A 20,959-nucleotide genomic window follows, 5' to 3' on the forward strand; every position below is an offset into this window, starting at 1 on the left:
CTTTAAGCGCCAAAGTAGCAGATGTGCACCAAGCATCATTTACAATAAGTCGTAAATCTCGAAACATGTTCAAGCAAAGCGTATCTGCAAACCATTAACAGAGTTCATGTATTAATTCAAATTATGATTGGTTTGTCGCAACTATAATTTATTATATCACTATTGGAGAGCATTCACGTAATGCTCACTTCTTAGTTATTGTACCTTGGCAGCCACCGTATTTGTTATTGGGTACTGCGCATGCGCAAGACCGTTCGCTCAAGTATCCTGTGATATCGACCAGTGTTACTGAGCGCTATACCAGTGAGTTATGAATAAACAGAGTTCGGTTTACAAAGTATTACCCTCCGTCTGGTTATTCAACAACTATATAAATCTTTTTTAATTTGGTGGAGAAATATGTAGCGGAAGTGTAAATTCATTTTCATGACTTCACATCCGTGTTTGCAACGTCGACCAATAGCATGAGAGCAGCGAATTTAAAAAGGAGCCGCGGTCTGTTTACGCTTCATACCAAAACAGCTTTGTGGTTGCAAGGTTGGAGCCTGCACATTGGAAACATTAGCAAGACTACGGTAACGTTACCAATAATGTCTCGAGTTATTTTTATTTATTTACTTCTATGTATGGCTTCGCGCTCTTGTTTTGTGATGGTGTTTGCTGCGCATGTTAACCGCCCAAACATTGGAAAGCTTACAACATCATACGCGTGCCAAAAATAACAATAACTTCAAGCACGTGCTAATTGACAGCTAATGGAGCATTTACTTCAATGGTAACGTCTGCCTTTCTTTACAGATACAATGGCTCACATCAATGCAGGACGTGAAAATCAAAGTCTTACCTTCATACCAGGTTGAAAACTTGAGCTAAAATTCTTTTGGTGTTTCCCTGCTTTGAGATGTTTGGTTTACCATGCAATCTTTACAGAGATGACCATGAAGACTCCACTGAGTGCCAAAACTATGAAGACCCCTCTGCGTACCGGTCGGAAAGCTTTTGGGATTGTCAATGCACAGTTGTCAACTCCTGTTGTCGATAAGCAAGGGATGAAAATGGAGAAGCTCAAGGTTGGAGATGTATCTGTGATGTGTTTCCAGCAGTGACAAAAGTATTGAAACTGGGGGGGGAAACCCCAAGGCACTGATTGGTCTTGTTTAAAACCTTTAAAAAAAACTGCCTTTTTGGCATATACATTTTCCAGGGGGAGTTGGCAGGCTTTTTAAATTTCACTTGTTCTGTTCAAAGGGCTTTAACTTTAAATAAGCTTTCAATAATTTGCCATCCTAAACCTGTTTAGATAGAACACCCAAAGGTTGAAAATTATTCAATAAAATCTGAGTTCATTAAAATATGACTCTATTAAAGACCAAAAATAGTGCCCAGTTTTAAAATAGTCAAAATTATACCTTCCTGTTAGCATAAGCAACTGGCTACAAAAGACATTTTTGGAGGTCTTGGGCTTTTACCAATGTCTCAGTTTTCACAGATCTAGGTAATTCATATCTTCATTGAGTTGCATGGGGCACTGTGGAGACTTTTTTTTTTTTTTTCTAAACTAAATATAAAACTAAAATATATAAAACCTATACGACAAAATTAAAAGCAATTTTTAACTTTAATTCTAGCTTTCTTTTCCTCTGCTGCATTACTATATAAAGTTCCTTTTAAATGCCAACATTCCCATTTGTAAATCCCCATCAAAGGTTTACAAGTTTAAAGATACCCTATCCAACCTGAGTTTTATTCTTGCATGTTTTTGTTTTCCTTTGCACCCACCAGGAAGGCAAAATAATGCATGTAGTTCAGAAGAAAGAGGAAGACAATCCAGAGATTGAAAAGTTCTTCCCTTACGATCCAATGGGTAACTCTGTTTTCAAAAACGGTGTATAAATTAAAAACAGAGCAGCATATTTGCATTTAGATTGTATTTCCCTGTTTTCAGAGTTTGAGAAATGCAGCGTTCCTGAGGACTTCATTCCTCTCGGTAGTCTCCCTCTGGCTGGTCTGGCTTTTCCAGATGCACCCCCTCCTTCGGAAGAAGACCAGGATCTTTACCTGCCTCTGCTCCCAAGCCTGTCACCTGCAAGAATGCCACAACGCTTGGGTAACTATTATATTGACTATCCCATACAGAGGCATATAGTGCCTAACTCAGAGGTTCCACTGTATCATGAATTCAAATGTCCTTAGGTCTGAGGTGGCTCAAACAACGGCTAGTGTGACATAATACATTTTCTTTCAGATGGCTGTATTCCGTTTGATGCATTCCTCCAAACGATTGATGAGCTGACCATAGAGCTCCCCCCTGAGCCTGACACTGACTGAAATATGTTCAAATACAGCCTTCTACTGTTCTGTTTTTTTATTTGAATATTTGATCGTTTTAATCGTTGCTATATGTCTGCATTTGTCACTTTAAAGCAGTTCAATAAAAACCGATATGCCCTTCCTGGTTTTGCAATCCATTGGTGGTCACGTGACATACTCCCGCCTCGAGATTATCATGAACTTTGGCTCAAATTCCTCAGTGGAAGTGGGGAATTGTCTCCGCACTAAACTACTTGGACAAACTGTATTTTTCTTCAAATCCGGTGTTTTGAATTCTGACTAGAAATGCTCAACAGTCGATACGCTTTGATTTCAAATGTACGTCAACAGCCACCAAAGTCAGTACAGGTGAGTCACGTCAACGACCTAGAGTAAAATGACTCTGGGAGTTTAAAATGGAGACTGTTCAAACGTCTAAATTGTATATAAACAAGGTGGAAAGATCTAGTGCAACCCTGTGGGGAAGACACGCGATAGTTTGACATTCAATTCCGTCGGGCTGACTTCAAAAATTACCGCAACCGCAGTACCATGGATGAGGGCAGCTCGACTGGGCAGGATGCCACCACTGACGCCCACCGCGGCCGAGAGTCATGCAGACAAGGACCCGTTGTGGCGCGACTCTCCCGGTATGGCACGTCGCTCATGCCCGGTGCTCCACAACGACGGTCGCGACTGCTGCAGAGGCGACAAGACGACTCTGACGCAGACACACCTGCCCAGCGGAAGAAATCCACCAAAGAGTTGTCTCAAGGCGGGTTGGGGTGGGCTCTGTACCCCATGGAGCACACGTGGATGCTGTCAGCCGTGGAGGGGAATTGCGACACCTTACTAGAGTTCGTGTCCGAGGAGCCGTTGCTGCTCAGCAGGCGCGACTTCATCAGCGGCTACTCGGTGCTCCACTGGTTGGCCAAGAGCGGCCGGGACGAGACCCTTCTCAAGCTGCTCCACCAGGCCGAGAGGGCCGGAGGACGGCCAGTGAGCGTGGACGTGCGGGGGAGCGGCGGCCTTACCCCGCTGCACGTCGCCAGCATGCACGGCCACTACGCGGTCGTCAAGCTCCTCGTGGGCGCGTTCGGTGCAGACGTGGACGTCATGGACTACGGCGGCAGGCGGGCCTGGCAGTACCTACGCCCAGACGCCCCCCAGGAGATAAAGGAGCTGCTCGGGACATGGGATGACGAACACTCTCGTAGGGGGGAACCGAACGCCAATAAGAACTGTAACAACAGCAGCGCCGATGTGACGGCGACGCCGGGCGAAAAAGACGCGGAAGCTTTGGCGGACGAGACAGACTCGTTTGACCGCATCAGGAGAGAAGGCAGCTGGAGGTTTGGTTCCTTAAGAAGGTTCTTCTCCTTTCGTGCCAATAGACGTTGATATTTTCTATCGCCACTGTGCATTCCTTCCCTTGTAAGTGCTTTGGACCATTGCATATTCTAATCACAATATTTGACATGCTATTAGCACAAAACTCCTGTGATTATAGCTTGTTTTTCCGTTTTGCATGCCAGATTTATATTTGGCAGAGACAAGAAAACATGCGCAACAAATACAAGCATTGGAAAAACCTCAAGACTGCTTTTCATTTGCCGTTTTGCTTTACGCCCCTTGGAGCACGAAGGAATGTAAAATTTTCCTCACACTATAATTGCTAAGTGACATTCTGTACAGTGAAAATTACATGAATTGTGATACTGTACATTAAGTATTTGTTTGATAACAGATCTTTTATTTTCAAACATGAACGTAGAACCAGAGTGTGTACAAAGCAGGTGCGGGTCCACCCGACATGGTCCTTCGATGAAATGGAGGGTGGATTCAGCAGGAAGGTCACGTTTACAGACCCAGCTTGGTCCTCCTCCAGTGTCTCCTCTTGGAGTTGTACCTTCAGAATGCAGGAGGATGCTCAATGAAGAGATCAACTGGTACTACTTTACCCTGGCTTCCAATAATATAATCATAAAAATGTATGGGGGGTTTTCCTTCAAATTCCAGTTTCCAATTTATAGATACCACAGGTTGTTGTTCTGTATCGAACAAACATTGCAAAAACATTTCAAATTCTAACAGACCAAAAAAAGGCCACAAATAATCCCACACTAATATGGTTGGTTGGCCAATTCAAAATTTTTGTAATAACTGGGGATTTCATGGGCACAATGCCCTCCCTGGTTCACACCAGCTACAAAAGAAAAACAATGCCGCCATTCAACAGAACAGTAAAACCAAAATGACTATCAAGTAGAATTAACACTTGCTTCAACAATGACTGCCTAGCGAACAATGTTTCGGACACAGAGCATCCTCTTCATCCTGACATGATGAAGAGGTTGACGAGCTCTGAGGCCGACCAATAATGTCAGCAGGGTTAATGACAGCACTTCACAGGCATCAAGTGCTGCAATTGCAGACCTGCTTTAAGTGGAGCAAACCATTACAGTATGCAAAATATCAATGCCCGCGCATGCAGTTCTCCCAGCACATCCTCATTTGACTTCTGCACATTAGTGTGTAAGGAAACCAATGAAAACATGCTATCATTAAATGTTTTGCCTCCATTTACTCTCAAGCCCTTACAAGATAAGACCAATGTGGATAAAACGAAAAAATGCCATGACTTTTTGATATAACCGAGGACTGCACTACTAAAATTTAGCACAATTTCCTAACTAATGCATTCATAAAAATAAACTTGTAAACATTTCAATTTTTGTCTGTAAACGATGTGGCCCATGTGACAATAAAAAAACTTCGAGAGCAAGGTGGTGCTTGATTACAAGTTTGCACATCACCAACTTCCAGTGATACATCCGAAGGGGAAGATATTCAATGTTTCTGGTGCAAGGTGCCCATGGAAGTCCAAACAGTCAATGGCGGTAATATTCGTCATTATCGTTAGAATGTTTCCATTATGTCGCGAAAAGCTCGTTCTCACTTAACTTGCACGTTTATGATGCCGTTTTAAATGACCATTGTTCAGATAGAAGTGTAAAACTATACACTAAGCTCACCTGATTTTATTGCCAGTCTTCATTCTGATCCACTGAGGAATGGGCCTGTTTTGCTTCTGCTTTTTGGCGAGAAAGCGCTTGATTTTGAAAGTCTTGTGGGACGACTGGACAAACAAAACCACAAACACACACGATACAATGAAATCATATAAGCGTACGCAAACCATTTGAAATTGCTACGGTTACCAAACCACATGCTAAAGGTCTTATTTGAGCGTTTATGCTAGCTAGCTGGCTTGGGGTGCGCAGCGCCTTCTAAATGCACACAAAACATTTTTTTTAAAGATGCATACAGATATGTAGGACACCGTGAGTATTTCGTCTACGTGTTCTAAGCATACAGAACAGTATACATTGTATATTTAGACGGATGTTAGATGATTTTTCTTATTACCATGTCGGCCACTGACTTTCCCCCACAACGGTAGCGATAGAAGAGGAAGAACAACGTAACGTAGCCTGTTTAAGTCAACGGGGCTTCCGGCGGTTTTATCGTGCCTTGTTATTGACAGCGACACCAGCAGGCAATATCTTGATACAACAGATTTAAGTCTAAATTTGAAACAGTTGCTTTTTTTTATTATGAATTATAGAAATTACAACATTTGAATGAGAAAAAATATATATATAATTTGTAATGCATTAATTGGACTGTATGACTGCAAAATCAATTTCAGGACAGAATGTCAAAACCTGTAACGTTTTACAGACGTTAAGACGTGCTAAATGTAGCGTTGTGATGCAAAAATTAATTGATAGTGATATCTTCAAGACCCACTGGATAGAAGTGAAAATATGTGACATACAGACCATTTAAAAAAAAAAAACCCCATCTTTGTTGAGGTTTGACGCTCACACACACTTTAAACATATCAACCATACATTTTAAGCTTATGCTACATCAAGTTAGGGTTAGCTGGTTGGCTCAGGCTAGAGCAGGTCTTTGTGTGAGCTGCGGTTGACAGCAGCTCCTGTGCAAGTGTGCTTATTTCTTGTTGCTTCAAAAGCAATGCACAAAAAATACACACAAAAAATGCCTTTTAGTCTGGTACAACTGGTAGAGCTGTGTTTATTCCATGTTCATAATGCCATTCACAAGCTTGTCAATAATGCTTGAAAATTTTGATGTGATGAGCAGAAATAAAACAGAATGTTATCAGTGATACGGTTTAAAATTAAGGTCACTTGAGGGTTTTCTGTGCCCTGCAGGCAAACTCTTTGTTTTACCGAGGAGTGAAACTAAAGAGGTTCACTTAGAGGCACAACCAAGCTCCACTCTGAACCACGAGTGGGCCTCAAACATGGAAGAGCAGGCCCTGAGGCGACATACTGCTCACAGTCTCGCTGGCCGCATCCTTCTCCATTATACCAAAAAGACGCCCAAAGCAGAAATCTGCTCAGTCGTCACCCTTCTCAGCCATTTTTTTTGTCTCCGTGTCTGGCTTCCTGTCGACAGAGCTGGCATCACCTCCTCCTTCTCCGCCTCCTGCTGGGCGATTGCGGCTTCTTGCTCCAGGCTGGTACAGCTGGATAGCGGGACGATCCTGATACGAAAACACGAATCAGACGAATATATTCTTTGAAAATACATACACAAATCAAATGTACAGATGGAAATGTATACATGATCAATAGGTAGACAAACAGCAACTAGAAAGACTGTTGGATTACTTTATTCCGAAGTCGTTCTCTCTTGGCGCTGTCGTCCTTCTTGTCGTGTTTTGGCGCCTTTTCCATCTTGTCAGATTCTGATGTGTTGTCTGTTCGCTTTTTTTCCGACGGCCGCTCCCTCTCTTTCTTGGATGGTCCCTCTTCCTCCGCCCACTTCCTGGTGACGTTCTCACCGTCGTGCCTTTCCCTCCTCCTGCGTCGCTCTTGCCGTCTCATGCGTTCTTTCTCCCTTTGTTGACGCTCCTTCTCTAGCTCACGCTCCCTGTCCCGAACATGCTCAGCATCATGCTCCCGAAACTCTTTGAGGCCTTCCTCATCTGCTCTAATGGGGGAGAAAATGTGGAATATAAACATAAATATTGACATAATCATATACAAAATGTTGAAATAAAACCCATGACTTAAAAATGAAAAGAAAACAAAACAAAGTGAAATTGACTGGAGTGTATAAACTAATTCAACCCTAAAATGTATTTTTTTAAATAAAGCAATATATGATGATATATGTAGCTGAAGTAAAATATATTCAATGTACATCCATTCTTAAAAAAATAATTAATTGAAAAATTATTTTGAAACTGTGACAAAACAACACACATGCTACCAAAATTCAATTCAAATAAGGTTCTAGATTAAAAACAATGTGGTGGAGTGGATAATGATTTTTTTCAAATGCAGTACCAGTACGTATAAAACAATATGAGCCAAATATGACCTACTTCTTTGCGCGCTCCTCCTTGTTGTCATTGTTTTGTCGTCTCTTATGCTCTGCGCTTCTGCTGTACTCTTTGCTGGGCCTCTCAGCTTTTTTAAACTTCTCCTTCGCATTATCCGAGTCGGCAGCGTCTCCTCTGTCCGGCTTTTTAAGCAGCTACATGGCGAACAACGAGAGTGGTCATCTTATTGCGGCGTGTGGAGGCATTTTCAACTACATCTTACCAATGGTTAAACAAATAAAGTGTGAGTACTTTTGATACCTCGGCCACTTACTTTTATTTTTGGCTCGTCTTTGACTTGGTCCTTGTCAAGCTCCGGTTTCTTCATTTTCTCAGTTCCTTTGCGCTTCCGCCGCTCCTCCTCGCGCCACTTACGGCGCTCCTCATCTCGCAGGCGCTTGCGCTCCAGCTCACGCCGCCTCCTCTCCTCTTTCTTCTCCTCCCTGATTCTCTGAGGAGAGAACAAGAACAAGTCTGTCTTCTGTCGTTCAGTTCGGCTCACTGTGAGGTCTGACTTACCTGTTTATTCTTCAGGAAGTCCAGCAAAGGAGTTGTTTTTTTAGCTTTAGGAAAAACAAAGGTTAAACATTGATTATTTTAATGTAGGGCTTGGTGACATGGACAAGATGTGAAAATAAGGTGTGCCTCTCTCAAGAGTCTTTTCCTGTGTGTAGTTGTACAGGTGAGTCAAGGCAACCATATTTGTGGTTTTAAAGTAAATACCTTGGTTAAAAAATTCCATTACTGCTTATGCAACATATGGATGGGCCTTCAGCAATGTTCAATGCAACTGACTGTGTGATGGCCTCCCGTCAGGCTCCTTCTTTGTTATTTGGAAAAACCGCCAAAGTCTGCCAAACTGATGTCTGCTGAAAGTCACCCTTTCGACATGATTTGTGGAAAAGTTACTAAATCTAACTTGACAAGACTGAGTCTGCTTAGGTAAACTAGTTCCTCTCTGTTTGCAGTCATATTGAGGAAGCAGTGCACACATCAGCAAAAATAAATCATCCTGGCAAATATTTTTGAATTCAATGACAAAACCGATGACTCGCCCAGCCGGGCCAGCCCTACTATAAAGTGTACTTACCTACAAGCTCCTTGGACCTGGCTTCAAGCTCTTCAAGCAAAGTCTCCGGCGTGGATGTCAACTTCTCATTGTCTCCAGTATAATAATCCAAGAATTTCTTGTAATCAGGATCTAGAACAACATGCACATAATATTGTAAAAGGTTCAGAATAAATGTATTTTTTGTTGTAACGACTAAACACGCAGGAAACCACAATGACCCACAAACATTTTTGGTTGATAAAAGTATTGTATAATGCAAGAAATATTTTTCTTCTCTGAAAATACACACCGTCACTAATGGTTCCACACTTGGCGTCCTTTTTCTTGCTTCTTTTTTTGGAAGTCTTTTGAAAAGGTGCAAATTCCACAATAGCGGGGTACTCCTGTCCTGTTTGCCAAAAAGTGTGTGCAAACTGACTGAATACACATTCACATAAACTTTAACATCAGGATTCTTTTTGATACCTTTGCTGTCAATGAACACGTAGCCGTCGAAGCGATCCCTGAACAGGACGATATCTTCTTGGTTTTTAAAGTTGATGTAAGCCCTCGCAAAGAGGTGAGGATACAGGCTAAGAGGAGAAACGTTAATGAAGACATTCCATGATCTTAAAGCACCACTGTATTTACGAAACTTTTATTCAAGTTATCTTTATCGTGTAATAATTTACATTGACCTACAGTAATAATTCATTCGAATCGGATCACTCAAAGGAACATTTTCAGAAATAGGGAGCTCAGAAAAATGTTCATTTAGTTGTTTAATTTCACCCAGCCATTTGTATACAAACAATATTAAAAAAAGAAATGTCAATATTGTATAATACGTTCAACTTTAGGTCACGTTTATAATGTCACAAGATCACCTGGTGTCATTGGAGAAGAACTCGTAGTAGTCTAATTCTGGAAGAGGCTGCAGTTGCTCCTCCAGCTCCTCTTTAGTGAGACTCGGTGGCAGCCTTCTGATGACAATCTAGTGCAGTGGTTGTCCTCCATAAGTACACATCATAGGAAACTGCAATATTGGCTATTCCCAATGCTATTTTGATAAATCATCAATATATATATATATCCATTTACAATACTGCTAGCCTCTTACACATTAGAGTGAGCTGACTTGCAGACATGTTTACCTGACACTAGTTTACCTGATGTCAGAAAACACTCGATTAAAATCTGAAAATTGAACACATTCGTATCAACATACTGGTATGAATTAGGTCGTATTGAAAACATAAAAATAATAACATAAAAACACAGAAATATTCACGGATGTAACATGGTAAAAATATGATAGCTAAACGTAATACGGATTAAATGTTATCCCTTACGACAATCACAACTAATACGAGCGAGCTAACGTAGCCTAGCCTATCTTATCTTAGCTCGGGTTTTACCTTTGTCATGGTCTCCTTCTTTTCTTTCAATTTCTCCGTCCTATCTGAATCTTCACACATTAATTCCACCCTCATCTCCCTGGGTCGAGTGTTTTCCTTATCTTCCTTCATATTTGTAAAAGGCTAATTGTGTCAACTTTAACTTATTCCTGGGACTTGTTTACTTTTTTTTTAAAACAACTTCACCGAAGTGCGTGGGAACCAAGCACGCATGCGCCGCGTTCAGTCCCGTTTTTAAACGTAGTACTGCAGAAGGGCGAGAGAAGGCGCTGTGGGGATGTATTCATCCATATGTTCATTCAGAATAAAAGATTTAGACGTGAGCTTGCCACATTATATTTTACAATTTTGTTGTGGGTTGCGATTAATTCAAATAAGCTAAACACGAACTCTAAAATAGTCATTTAACACGTTTTCCATGCACATTCTCGGCATGAATTATATTATTTTGAATAATTCTTGCAGTCATTTCTACTTCCGGTGGAGCCCAGGGAGCGCCATTTTGTTCGCTTCCCTAGCAAAATAAAGGGGACAAGTTGGTGGTCATCTTATGTTATTGTTCTTTCGGGCTGTTGAACACCTTCCGCCGTCATGTGGTATGAAATTCTACCCGGCCTAGGCATCATGGCGGTGTGTCTGATCATTCCTGGTATTGCCACTACACAGATCCATAAATTCACTAATGGTGGAAAGGTGAGCTGGTGGCTACTGGATGCTAGGTGCTAATGTAGCGGTAATAAAAATGTTTAAATGTCTGGTTAAAAACTAATGTGTGTATTTTCACGCAGGAAAAAAGAATCGCCCGAGTTCCGTGGCAGTGGTACCTGATGGAGAGAGACAAGCGGGTGTCGGGATCAGGGCGCTACTTTGACTCCAAGGTGAACGTTCACGCCTGTCACAAGCCTGACCTTGCTAGTTAGCTGCCGATATATACTCCAACATTATCATAACTTTATTGCTAAAGAATTGCTGAGCAATATATTTTGTCTTCTACAGGGACTCGAGAACATCCACTGAGGACAAGGAAGAACGTTTGTTGTACATTCAAAGAGTTTTATTGCACATTAATTTGTGTCTATTGTACTAATTAAAATGTTGCTATCAACTGTTGACTGACTGGTATCTGTGTTGCTATTTAACACTGTCATAGAATAATGGAGTGCTGCTCAACTTTTGAGCCAAGGAAAATATTTTACATAACAACCTGACAACACGCCACCAACGAAAATAAAATATGTAGCTTAGAGCAGGGGTCCCCAGCCACCGGTTCGCGGACCGGTACCGGTCCGTGGGTCACTTGGTACCGGGCCACCAAGCCGCACAGAAGAAAAAAACATTTTTTATCGACGATCAATGAATTCAGGTCAAGACGATCGTCCCGGTCACGTGACATGTTTCCCCAGTCGAGCCCGCAAAGCTAGCAAAAATGAGTAAGAATTTATTTTGAAAAATATTTTAAAAAATTGGCGATTCTCTCCCAATTACATCCATCTTTACATACAAATGTAAATTACATACAAAGGCTAGGTTTGGAATTAGGGTTACAGTTAGGGCTGGGGCTAGGGTAAGGGTTAGAGCTAGGGCAAGGGGCTAGGGTTAGGTCTAAGGTTGGGGCTAGGGTTAGGGCTGGCGTTAGGGTTAGGGCTGGGGCTACGGTTAGGGTTGTAGTTAGTTAATAATTAATTCAGGTCAAGACGCTCGTCCCGTGCTTTTTCACATTTGCCATTCTCATCCCTGATGATGAGTTACTAATTGATCAGCTGCATTTAGGGTATGATGAACAATAAAAATCCAGCATATCAGTATTATTAGTTGCAAAAGTCATTTTACTAATTGATTTGCAACTTGAAAAATAGCAAACGAAAACAAATTGATGTATCTTGCAAAAAATGGTGGTATTTACATAATCGCATTCAAACGCGCTCGAAGTGGAGCTGTTTGTATCATGGCTTTTCCTCTTTCCCTTTGGTCTTCCTGTAGACCATCTCTTTGAAGCTGGACAGGATCTTGCTCTCCCTTTTCCGTCTTTCCTCCTGATTGAAAGAGGCCAGCGCTCTTTTCTCGTCCGCGCTGTAGATCTGGTTTTCCTTTCGCAGACGCACGGCCTCCATGCGGCGATGTCTGCAGGGGGTGACAGTCATATCATTTGAGTCTAACCCAAGGCAAACGGCAGTGATCATGAACGGAAAGAAACGTATGAATACAACTACGTACCTGCTGCCACTCATGACGTAGCCTGATTTTTCAAAGTCTGCAATCTCGTTGCTTGTCAGGCCAATTTCTCCTCTCCTTGGAATACGTTTTCCGGCTTTAACGTATTCCGCCATGGCCGCACCTTCACCTGGCAGCAGCGCATGACCAAAACTGCAAGACAAAATGATACAGGTTACTTTGTCGAAGCATAACTGTGAAGCATTCTTTGTTTCTTAGATGTAGACTTTTGTATTGTTTGAAGTGATGCAATGATCTTTGCTTGCAGAAAATGATGTTATACAATAGTCTCAAATGTCACTTCAGTTGACATTTTTTCCCTCTACTCACTCTAAAGGTCTCTCATCCTGAGACAGGAGTGTGAGCGGCGCTTCAGGTCCCACCAGATTATCTTCAGCGGAGCCTTTCTCAACCCACATCACCTCGCCAGCGTCTTCGTCCTCTTCCTCAGACTCACTGCTGCTGGAGTCGCTCGACGACTTTCGGCTTTTTCTCGCCTTCTTTTTCTTGGACTTCTTGGACCTGAGAGCAAATGTGGTCTCGTTTCAGTAGCTTTCTTTGCAGAGGAAAACAATTGCTGCAGTAACACATACTTCTTGCTCTTCTTTTTCTTATTCTTCTTTTTCTTTACTCCGTCTTCTGGGAAAAACTTTGAGTTTAACATGTGTAGTAGAAACGTTAAATAGTGCATTAAAATGTAACTTACCATCTGCGTCGGACTCCATACCGCTGTCTGACTGCTTCTTATGCTTTTTCTTCTTGGACTTCTTCTTTTTCTTCCTCTTTTCATCTACACATGGGAGCAATACCGTTTAAAAAAGACACCATGTGTTTTCCGTCACAATTTGATGCACTGGAAACATGGCACATAAGCTCCATTTTGAGTTGGCAAGTATTGTACATGTATTTTTTAATATATGTAATAAATGTGTGCGTGGTCTCCACAAGTACCTCCCGAGTTTGATGCCGAGCTGACATTATTCCCGTCATCTTCAACGGGTGTGAATTCATCAGAGCTGGTGGAGAAAAACAAAATTGATGTTAAACTTTCTGTGACTGAATACACTTGCGACTCAAATAATGCAAGGCATTTTATGGAGAAGGCAACCCTTATCTGACTTACTCTTCTTCTTTCACCCTCGGCGAATATCCCCAAACTTCGGGACAACCTTGCTCGCCGATCCTCTCTCGCTCCTTCAGCCGCCTGCGACAAACAAGCACATGTCACACTCAACTGCTTGAGTTCACCATCTTACAATCTAAAAGGGGCCATTGGTTAGTCTGGCCATGTGTGGTTTAAAGGTTGCAAACGGCTTAAAGCCAGTTGCACACTAGATGACGTGACCAAATAATGAATAATAATGAAATATGAATAATAATGAAAATCATCTGGTACCGACCGCGGTCACGGCAAAATAAACACAGTTGTATTTATTTACTTGCTACGTCATCCATTTTATTGCCATTAAAATGTTTACTACTTTATCAAGACCCTAGCTCGTTACTGCCATCTGCAGGCGAAAATAACAGAACGTAGACGTTGGCTAACATTTTGTTCAGTGTCTATTCCAAGTGCTAAAAGGATTATATTACAATGGGGGGAAAAAAAGTATATACCTTGCCATGAATTCTTCTTGTCTCTGTCTTTGGGCATCGTCTCTCTGTTGGTCGTGGTAAAAATCGTCTCTGGAGCCATACCGCCACGAAGCGTCTCTCTGCTCGGACCAGCGGTTGTGACTTTGGCCGCCGCTGGAGTACCGTTCTCGGGATCGACTACGGTGGGGGCTTCCGATTCGGAACCGCTTAATAGTCTTCGCCTCCCGAAGTCGGTGCTCCCGTTCCTGTCGCTCACGCTCCCTGTCGCGAGGCCTCGGTAGTTTGGGCCCGAAGCTGCTCGGAGATATGCTCCTCTCCCGGCTGCGGGAGCGAGAGCGGGTTCGAACGTGCCGGGGACTCCGAGAGGCCGAACGGCTGAACTGTGGCATGACTGAAGCCAATTAATCTCAGGGGGGATCCGGTATTATGTATTAGAAAAGGGAGAACACCTCTGCTAAACCAAGTACGATTTAGTCAACAACCCAGGCTAGATTTCCGTTTCCTTCTCCTCCTCCTCCTTCTTCTTCTTCTTCGTTGTGTATTTCCGTTTCCGAATATTAGACTCCGCCTATGTAGACGCCTAATTGGGTAGACTGTCCAGGAGCTTGTAATACGTTAGCGCCTCCGCCATATTGTATGTGTCAGCTCAGCCTGCAAAGTATCCAAGTATCTATCCATCCATCCGTCTGTTCATCCATAATCCATCCATCCATATTATTATATCTCCATCTTGAAAATGAGAAAGTATCTGTAAAGTATATAGTTCACTGTTTAAGATGGGGGCGGGGGGGGGATCTTTATTTCATATTCCAAAGTGTGCCTCAAACATTGAGAGACTCGCGTCAAAAAGATAATTCAGTATTTTGCATTTAAATTGCAAACTAACTGTACATAAACAGTGAATCGTTTGAACATATAAGGTGTGGGATACCAAGAATGTGGTAAGCATGTAAAAAAATCATTAGACAGACTCCTACTTTTGAAACTGTGAAGAGATTACGTGTTATTCAAATTGGCAGCCATTGTAGGACGTGCAGATGTTTGACAGAGAGGCTTGTCCACTGCATTAATTCTAAACTTGAATGTAAAGCCGTGAGCTCATCAAATATGGCGGCCACGTAGACGTTCTATTCAGCTCTAAACGCCATTTACACGTGTAGACCTATGCTTCGGGACTGCCACACAAACAGAAGTAAAATACTTAGCTCAGTTTGTCAAGCAACTGTTACTCAAAACAGCACAAATGCATGGTCCAAACATTATTTCATTCACTTAGCAAACCAATAGTGCTACATGAGCACAACCCGTGCTCCTTCCAAGCAAAAAAATGCGAATGATGATCCGCAACTACTTTGAAACAACTATTGTACTAAAGTTTTTAGGCTGCGGCACTTTCGTCACTTCTCATTTTGGTAGTCCGTACAACCCGGAAGTTGTTTCAAGTCGCTTAACGTCTGGACTTGGGCTGCGATATCATGCTTTAAAGATATGTGACTGAATGCTCAATTAAAACATTATTTCGAAATGAACGTTTTAATGTCACGCAGTGGCGACTCCTCGTGGCTGGTGTGAATCACGCGACGACGCAGCTCTCCTCATTTGGCAGGTGAAGCCCCTCCGCTTTTTGCCATTGTGTAGCCAAGCGGCTAACGCATTAGCTACGAACGCTTTTCTTTATGCGGCCGGGAAGCGCACCAGGTGCAGGTAAACTGACCAGTTTTCAATATTTATACAGTCATGAGGTTACACTTCCCAGTCTGAAGTAGAAACTGTTGTGCATTTCTGCAAGGTAATGCGTTAGCGAGCTGTCATAATTTAGGCCCTCGCTCCCCTATTGTTCATAACAGGACGAGAAAACTGCCTAATTACATATTTTAGCAAGTAAGCAATTCACAACAAGAGCCTTAATCTCACTGTGGCACTTAAAGATATCAAATTAGTCTTCTAAAGTAACTCTAGGTGCTCTTACTTGGCAAAAGGAAAACTAGCAACTGTCAAGCCTCGTAATTTATGTGACGTGAGTGATAGCTTGCAATTTTACCTCTTGGTATGTAAACGTCGAAATTTCATGCAGGAAGTTCACCTCAAATCTGTTTGCCCCAAAACAGTAACTCAAGATGACTGTTCATTCAAAGAAGTGTTATTACACTACTGATAAAGGTTAATAGAAAGATAACCGAATTGCCACTGAAGAATTCTCATCATACAACTGGTGTTCTTAACATATTACAGAAGATGTACTTTTTAAATTCGAACCGATGGGTCTCTGCGGTGCCTGGCGACCCATCAAATGTTAAATAACCAAGTAAATCTGTTGATATTTGCCTGAAAATGTATCTAAAAGGAAGCCATTCTAAACTTTAGCATCACTGTTTGGAAACAGTGGAACTATTCAACATGATAACTGCCTCTGACACTTCGTTTGTCTGCTATTGAAATCCATTTATTTGTGAAAAGGTCGATGTCATGTGCCACAGTATTGCTACATTAATTGGCATATGTATTTTAGTGGCTCGTGATGAGATGTTGCTTCGACAAAAGGACACTTCGAAAATTGCTTCTTGAAGGCGCTCGCTTGTTTTCTATCCACTCCCTTGGTCCTGCTTCCACAAGTAGAAGAAAATAGCCTGTTAATAATATTTAAACATTGTTTGACACAGTCGAAGCGTATTTGTTGCAACGGCGTGCAATGTCGGCAAGCCTGCCTTGCGTGTTTGTTTGGGCGAGAGGTGTGGCAAGCTCCTCTATGTGTGCTCATTTTTTCTAACCATTCTTGAGGCATTGAGTAAGTGGCTGAGAAGTAGCTTTAATGACTTTTTCCTCCAGATCCAAGGATGTTACAGTGACTAAACATATAATATGGATGTGGCCTTGAGACATGCAACTGAGGTATTGGTTTCAATTGGCAAAATGGTGGCCCTCTGAGATGGATGAAAACAGGTGAAACAAAAATAATATCTCTCCTCTAATACACAATTGTTCTTGTTTTCCTTTACCCTCCTGCAGACATGCCGACTCTCAAGCTGATTTCTGCGACTGACACGCAGTATTCATCCGCGTTGCTGAATTCGATGAACGAGCAGCGCAATTCTGGATTGTTTTGCGATGTTACTATCATTGTGCAAGACAAGAAGTTCCGCGCCCACAAAAACATCCTCTCTGCGTCAAGTACATATTTCCACCAGCTCTTTATTGTCACCGGGCAAGTGATTGAACTCAACTTCCTCCGAGCGGAGATCTTCGAATATATCATCAAATTTATTTACAGCTCTAAGATCGTGCAAATTCGTTCGGACATGCTGGAGGAGCTCATGAACGCCGGGCACGCGCTCGGGGTGAAGTTCCTCACCAACCTGGCGACACCGCTATCCCAAGTCCCTGGTTTGTCAAGGGAAGAAAACCCCCGAACACCATCCGAAATGAATATGCCCATCATCTCGGAGTCCTTCTCCATATCTGCGGAGGAGTTCAGACAGTCGAGCAACGCCGTGGATAAAAGCGGGGACTCGGATGACGATGTCATGTTCGTCTCGGAGACAGATGTCAAATCGCGAGCTGCCAGTCAGGAAGCTTCAGGGGATGTCATTTATGTTGACTCGATGGATTCAGGTAAAGGTGAAAAGGCGCAAAGCAAAGAATCCGAGACCGCAACGTCGAAACGGGCAGCGCCCGTGGCAACGCAAGAAATAAAGCTTCCTGACAGAAGTCCTCTGCACAGTCCGGACAGCAGCTCCAACAACCTCAATTCGCCCACCAGAGTTCCCTCCGGAAGTACTCGCGCCACGCCACCACCGGCCAAGACCGGCAGTTTGAGCCCTGAACTGCCCAGTGCTTCTCAGCCGTCCTCTAACGGCAACGTGATGGAAAACACCGACGTATTGGGTGTCCACAAAAAGCAAATTTCTTCCCCGCAGCAAGGGGATTTCAAAATCAGGCTGTTGGACATCTCAAACAGCCCCCCGGGTCAAAGAAATGTCGTCACACCCGCGATAGCAACGAAAAAGACGGTCACGCTCAACGCAGCCACGGAAATTGACTCCATTTCCCCAGATTGTAAAGTTTACGCCAACATAGGGGAGAACACCTATGACATTGTACCGGTTAAGGAAGATCCAGGTGAAGGTGGCTCCAAATCCACCAAAGCGAAAAGATCCATACCGCAAATACCTGACAATCTCAAGCTCTCTCCTAACAAGAAAAAGTCTAAATCCGAGTCCGAGGACCACTACGAGCTGGTGATGGACGGCAAGACGTTCTACGTATGCACCGTGTGCAAGCGTCCTTACGTGTGTCGGACCAGCCTCCGGCGCCACTTCAACACGCACTCGTGGGAAAGGAAGTACCCGTGCCGCTACTGCGACAAAGTCTTCGCCCTGGCCGAGTACAGGACTAAACATGAAATCCAGCACACGGGCGAGCGGCGCTACCAGTGCCTGATGTGCCACGGCACTTTCCTCAATTACCAGCTGCTCTCCAACCACTGCAAGCAAGTCCATAATGTGGACCCCAGCGGGAAGAAGGCCAAGGACGGCGAGGACAACATTTACCGCCTGCTGCCCTGCAAGACGATGCAGATGAAGCCCAACTCGTGGAGCACGGACGGGCCGGGGGTGTCGATCATCAGCGAGGATGGCACCATGCGCCACGTGGCTCCCGGTCAGGAGGGCGTGCGTCCGCCCGCCCAGGGCCAGGCTTTGAACTGGGACGACATTTTTGACTTTGATGAGCAGATGATGATGAACCGGGCCGGGCCGCCCGTGAACATTGGCGGTCCCGAGGGCAAGTCGGAGTTCAACTTTAACATTCCGGAGACGTACTGAACCACGCTGGGCCGTGCCATCACTCGTGCCTTTTTGGAGGCCCCCCCGCTTTGACTTCCACTCCTCTGCGGAGCTTTCTTTTCTCCACGGTGGTCTGGATGAGTGAATGTTCACACGTGATTGCACCACATGTTTTATTCTGCATCCAGAACCCTGTTAACCTGTATTTTAACAATGTCTTTTAGTTTCTCCATACAGTGTTGAGCAAATTATTTCCCACAGCATTGTTTCCCAACATTTATTAAGCAAAGACATATGTATTTTACATTAGAAAAATGTCACAAAAAGTATGTTTAAAAAAAAAAAAAAAAAAAAAGGTATGACCTCATCACAATTGACTTAAAATGTACTTAGTGTGAAATCTGGGCCAGCAACTGTTTTTCTGGTGTGTGAATGGAAACAGAAGAAGACAGATTAATTGTGCTATCTCATGGAAGAGTGCTTAATTGTTGTGCTTTTCACTGTATGACTTTGGGATAGAACGATGAAAGCACATTATTCATAGTAAAGAATCATTTTCTGACCCCTTGACTGAAATTAGATCAAGCCTTTAACTACATTTTTTTTTTAATCTTTTAACAAACAGTTAAGTTTGAGCAGACCAAAAATTCTGCTACAATCACTCGACATTCCCACAATGACATCGCTCATCTTTGCACAAGACAGTATCCTGATATGTACTATGTATTTTTATTATTTTTCATGGCAAGCCCGCACATGGGTATCATTTGAAGGTATTTAAAGTTGACTTTGGCAGTTTAAACCTTTTTGTTTCCCGAGCCCACATGCTTTGTAAGATGCTTAGATTATTGATGAAAAGTTAGCACTTAGTATTTAATCATTGAGGAGGGCTTGTTTTGTTACTCTTAGTTTGGGCGCTTTCATTGACTTTTCACTGTGAGTGTAGTGGTTAGTAAACAGGTAGCGCTGGCAGGGATATTCTTTGTCATCTCGACGACAATGAACAGATTAACGTGTGTGCGTGTACTTTTGTGTAATGTCCTTTTTGTAGAACCATGCTTGGTTTTCTTGTATTAATGGTTGTTGCTGTATTAAAAATGTCCCTCTCGTCATTATGATGGAAATTGGATGACAATAAATTATTCTTTTACTGTTTTAACTGAATTTGTCCTGTGATGCTGGTTGACTTCATTTCAAAAACAATTTTCCCATGAGAAATCATGTAAAGTGAATCCAATCATTTAAGTGTGCATCTGTGCAGCTAAATATTCTTAACACATACCAGTATAAATATACAGGAACCTCAGTGAATCAAAAAAAAAAGTAAAACCACTTGACCTTTGACGAGGCTTGACAGATAGCTTGTTTGTCGAGCGATATTGTCACAGAGTGGCATTTTATTGACTAATGCAAATGAGCTTCATTTACTAATGTTAGGAGAAGGGGTGACCAGATAATCTCTTCAGAATGAAAGCTATAAAAACAAGTCATGTTAATTTTTTGTCTCTTTGTGGTCATCAAGTTAGGTTGCATTCTTGTATTTCATGTACCCTGTTGGTCAAAATTGTTACATGTAAAATGTGCTGTAAACGTTTTAGAAAAAAATATGTTTAGTTCAAGTTTGAAGAAAATCTGAGAGGTGAAGGAAAATTTCTTGAGAGGTGAAGGAAAATTTCTTGGTTGCTTTGGAATCATCCTTTTGTTCAATAAACCCCTACAAAATGGCTACTCAAGAAAATATACAATGTGTATTGTGGTTTATTGAAATCTAAAACGCAGACTCAGTAAATCGACAGGTTTTAGTATGGAAGACAGCCACTGTCACAGTTTCCAATTTGTGGAAGGCACTAAAAATTTATGGAGATGGACAAAAAAACAAGTCTCAAAACTATATATCCCTCATTTTGTCATGTCTACAGATTTGACCATTCATTTGCTTTTGTTAAATTTATAACCTTTATGGCTGTATTTATAGACGTCATGGTCAACTTGTAAGTATTGTGTAGGACTTGAGGTCCAGCATGAAAGTTGAGTGCCACTTGTCACAGGCAGATTAGAGTACCAGAAATATCAAATGTGTCAATGCAAAACAAACTTTAATAGCAAGACCGAAAAAAGTGCGACTCAGCAGCCCTGAGAAACTGGTTTTCAAACAATGAACACATCAGAT

General features: G+C 42.5%; 7 protein-coding genes and 1 non-coding gene across 9 annotated transcripts; 4 read left to right on the plus strand and 4 right to left on the minus strand.

Annotated features, from left to right (window-relative positions):
- Window positions 1-261: 261 nt before the first annotated feature.
- pttg1 (PTTG1 regulator of sister chromatid separation, securin) lies at window positions 262-2,451 on the plus strand. The gene is made up of 6 exons (XM_037263123.1): window positions 262-303; window positions 799-855; window positions 931-1,070; window positions 1,783-1,864; window positions 1,946-2,107; window positions 2,246-2,451. Exons 2-6 carry the CDS (start codon window positions 804-806, stop codon window positions 2,326-2,328), a joined length of 519 nt encoding a protein of 172 aa, XP_037119018.1. The 5' UTR covers window positions 262-303; window positions 799-803; the 3' UTR covers window positions 2,329-2,451.
- A 51-nt stretch (window positions 2,452-2,502) lies between these two features.
- sowahd (sosondowah ankyrin repeat domain family d) lies at window positions 2,503-4,172 on the plus strand. The gene is made up of 2 exons (XM_037263122.1): window positions 2,503-2,679; window positions 2,859-4,172. The coding sequence occupies exons 1-2, from the start codon at window positions 2,648-2,650 to the stop codon at window positions 3,709-3,711; spliced, it is 885 nt and encodes a 294-aa protein (XP_037119017.1). The 5' UTR covers window positions 2,503-2,647; the 3' UTR covers window positions 3,712-4,172.
- Window positions 4,038-5,844, minus strand: rpl39 (ribosomal protein L39). The gene is made up of 3 exons (XM_037263126.1): window positions 5,740-5,844; window positions 5,346-5,449; window positions 4,038-4,219 (listed from the first exon to the last, which is right to left on the minus strand). Exons 1-3 carry the CDS (start codon window positions 5,740-5,742, stop codon window positions 4,171-4,173), a joined length of 156 nt encoding a protein of 51 aa, XP_037119021.1. The 5' UTR covers window positions 5,743-5,844; the 3' UTR covers window positions 4,038-4,170.
- LOC119129760 lies at window positions 4,616-4,753 on the minus strand. The gene has a single exon (XR_005099301.1). It is a non-coding gene; the product is annotated as a small nucleolar RNA SNORA69 (small nucleolar RNA).
- A 553-nt stretch (window positions 5,845-6,397) lies between the features above and the next one.
- upf3b (UPF3B regulator of nonsense mediated mRNA decay) lies at window positions 6,398-10,426 on the minus strand. Its single transcript, XM_037263118.1, has 10 exons — window positions 10,202-10,426; window positions 9,671-9,777; window positions 9,270-9,376; window positions 9,094-9,192; window positions 8,823-8,933; window positions 8,252-8,295; window positions 8,007-8,183; window positions 7,736-7,887; window positions 7,017-7,338; window positions 6,398-6,889 (listed from the first exon to the last, which is right to left on the minus strand). The coding sequence occupies exons 1-10, from the start codon at window positions 10,310-10,312 to the stop codon at window positions 6,743-6,745; spliced, it is 1,377 nt and encodes a 458-aa protein (XP_037119013.1). The 5' UTR covers window positions 10,313-10,426; the 3' UTR covers window positions 6,398-6,742.
- A 247-nt stretch (window positions 10,427-10,673) lies between these two features.
- ndufa1 (NADH:ubiquinone oxidoreductase subunit A1) lies at window positions 10,674-11,311 on the plus strand. The gene is made up of 3 exons (XM_037263124.1): window positions 10,674-10,894; window positions 10,990-11,079; window positions 11,198-11,311. The coding sequence occupies exons 1-3, from the start codon at window positions 10,793-10,795 to the stop codon at window positions 11,216-11,218; spliced, it is 213 nt and encodes a 70-aa protein (XP_037119019.1). The 5' UTR covers window positions 10,674-10,792; the 3' UTR covers window positions 11,219-11,311.
- Window positions 11,312-12,006: 695 nt separating this feature from the next.
- On the minus strand, window positions 12,007-14,539 carry LOC119128848 (NFKB activating protein). The gene is made up of 8 exons (XM_037261683.1): window positions 14,030-14,539; window positions 13,536-13,616; window positions 13,364-13,428; window positions 13,119-13,202; window positions 13,006-13,051; window positions 12,743-12,934; window positions 12,416-12,565; window positions 12,007-12,322 (listed from the first exon to the last, which is right to left on the minus strand). The coding sequence occupies exons 1-8, from the start codon at window positions 14,395-14,397 to the stop codon at window positions 12,145-12,147; spliced, it is 1,164 nt and encodes a 387-aa protein (XP_037117578.1). The 5' UTR covers window positions 14,398-14,539; the 3' UTR covers window positions 12,007-12,144.
- Window positions 14,540-15,360: 821 nt separating this feature from the next.
- On the plus strand, window positions 15,361-20,527 carry zbtb33 (zinc finger and BTB domain containing 33). 2 transcript variants are annotated; one of them, XM_037261682.1, is made up of 2 exons: window positions 15,361-15,614; window positions 17,015-20,527. In XM_037261682.1, the coding sequence occupies exon 2, from the start codon at window positions 17,017-17,019 to the stop codon at window positions 18,826-18,828; it is 1,812 nt and encodes a 603-aa protein (XP_037117577.1). In that variant the 5' UTR covers window positions 15,361-15,614; window positions 17,015-17,016; the 3' UTR covers window positions 18,829-20,527. The 2 variants fall into 2 exon arrangements, with proteins under 2 accessions (XP_037117577.1, XP_037117576.1); XM_037261681.1 differs by having other exon boundaries at window positions 15,365-15,712.
- Window positions 20,528-20,959: the final 432 nt, after the last annotated feature.

Source organism: Syngnathus acus, chromosome 10 (assembly GCF_901709675.1).
Source record: "Syngnathus acus chromosome 10, fSynAcu1.2, whole genome shotgun sequence".
Lineage (NCBI taxonomy): Eukaryota > Metazoa > Chordata > Actinopteri > Syngnathiformes > Syngnathidae > Syngnathus > Syngnathus acus.

What these genes read in the sequence shown, in the direction of transcription:
- sowahd (XM_037263122.1), top strand. Translation starts at nt 2,648, where the DNA reads ATGTACGTCAACAGCCACCAAAGTCAGTACAG. An exon ending in AGCCACCAAAGTCAGTACAG is followed by an intron (nt 2,680 to 2,858) that starts GTGAGTCACGTC and finishes CCGCAACCGCAG; the next exon opens with TACCATGGATGAGGGCAGCT.
- upf3b (XM_037263118.1), bottom strand. Translation starts at nt 10,312, where the DNA reads ATGAAGGAAGATAAGGAAAACACTCGACCCAGGGAGATGAGGGTGGAA. An exon ending in TTCTTCTCCAATGACACCAG is followed by an intron (nt 9,377 to 9,670) that starts GTGATCTTGTGA and finishes TTCTCCTCTTAG; the next exon opens with CCTGTATCCTCACCTCTTTG. An exon ending in AAGGAGGAGCGCGCAAAGAA is followed by an intron (nt 7,339 to 7,735) that starts GTAGGTCATATT and finishes CTCCCCCATTAG; the next exon opens with AGCAGATGAGGAAGGCCTCA.
- LOC119128848 (XM_037261683.1), bottom strand. Translation starts at nt 14,397, where the DNA reads ATGCCACAGTTCAGCCGTTCGGCCTCTCGGAGTCCCCGGCACGTTCGA. An exon ending in CCGAGGGTGAAAGAAGAAGA is followed by an intron (nt 13,429 to 13,535) that starts GTAAGTCAGATA and finishes TTTCTCCACCAG; the next exon opens with CTCTGATGAATTCACACCCG. An exon ending in TACGTCATGAGTGGCAGCAG is followed by an intron (nt 12,323 to 12,415) that starts GTACGTAGTTGT and finishes CACCCCCTGCAG; the next exon opens with ACATCGCCGCATGGAGGCCG.
- pttg1 (XM_037263123.1), top strand. Translation starts at nt 804, where the DNA reads ATGGCTCACATCAATGCAGGACGTGAAAATCAAAGTCTTACCTTCATA. An exon ending in AAGTCTTACCTTCATACCAG is followed by an intron (nt 856 to 930) that starts GTTGAAAACTTG and finishes CAATCTTTACAG; the next exon opens with AGATGACCATGAAGACTCCA. An exon ending in TGAAAATGGAGAAGCTCAAG is followed by an intron (nt 1,071 to 1,782) that starts GTTGGAGATGTA and finishes TGCACCCACCAG; the next exon opens with GAAGGCAAAATAATGCATGT.
- ndufa1 (XM_037263124.1), top strand. Translation starts at nt 10,793, where the DNA reads ATGTGGTATGAAATTCTACCCGGCCTAGGCATCATGGCGGTGTGTCTG. An exon ending in AATTCACTAATGGTGGAAAG is followed by an intron (nt 10,895 to 10,989) that starts GTGAGCTGGTGG and finishes ATTTTCACGCAG; the next exon opens with GAAAAAAGAATCGCCCGAGT. An exon ending in GGCGCTACTTTGACTCCAAG is followed by an intron (nt 11,080 to 11,197) that starts GTGAACGTTCAC and finishes TGTCTTCTACAG; the next exon opens with GGACTCGAGAACATCCACTG.
- rpl39 (XM_037263126.1), bottom strand. An exon ending in AAGACTGGCAATAAAATCAG is followed by an intron (nt 4,220 to 5,345) that starts GTGAGCTTAGTG and finishes TGCATTCTGAAG; the next exon opens with GTACAACTCCAAGAGGAGAC.
- zbtb33 (XM_037261681.1), top strand. Translation starts at nt 15,685, where the DNA reads ATGCGGCCGGGAAGCGCACCAGGTGCAG. An exon ending in GGGAAGCGCACCAGGTGCAG is followed by an intron (nt 15,713 to 17,014) that starts GTAAACTGACCA and finishes ACCCTCCTGCAG; the next exon opens with ACATGCCGACTCTCAAGCTG.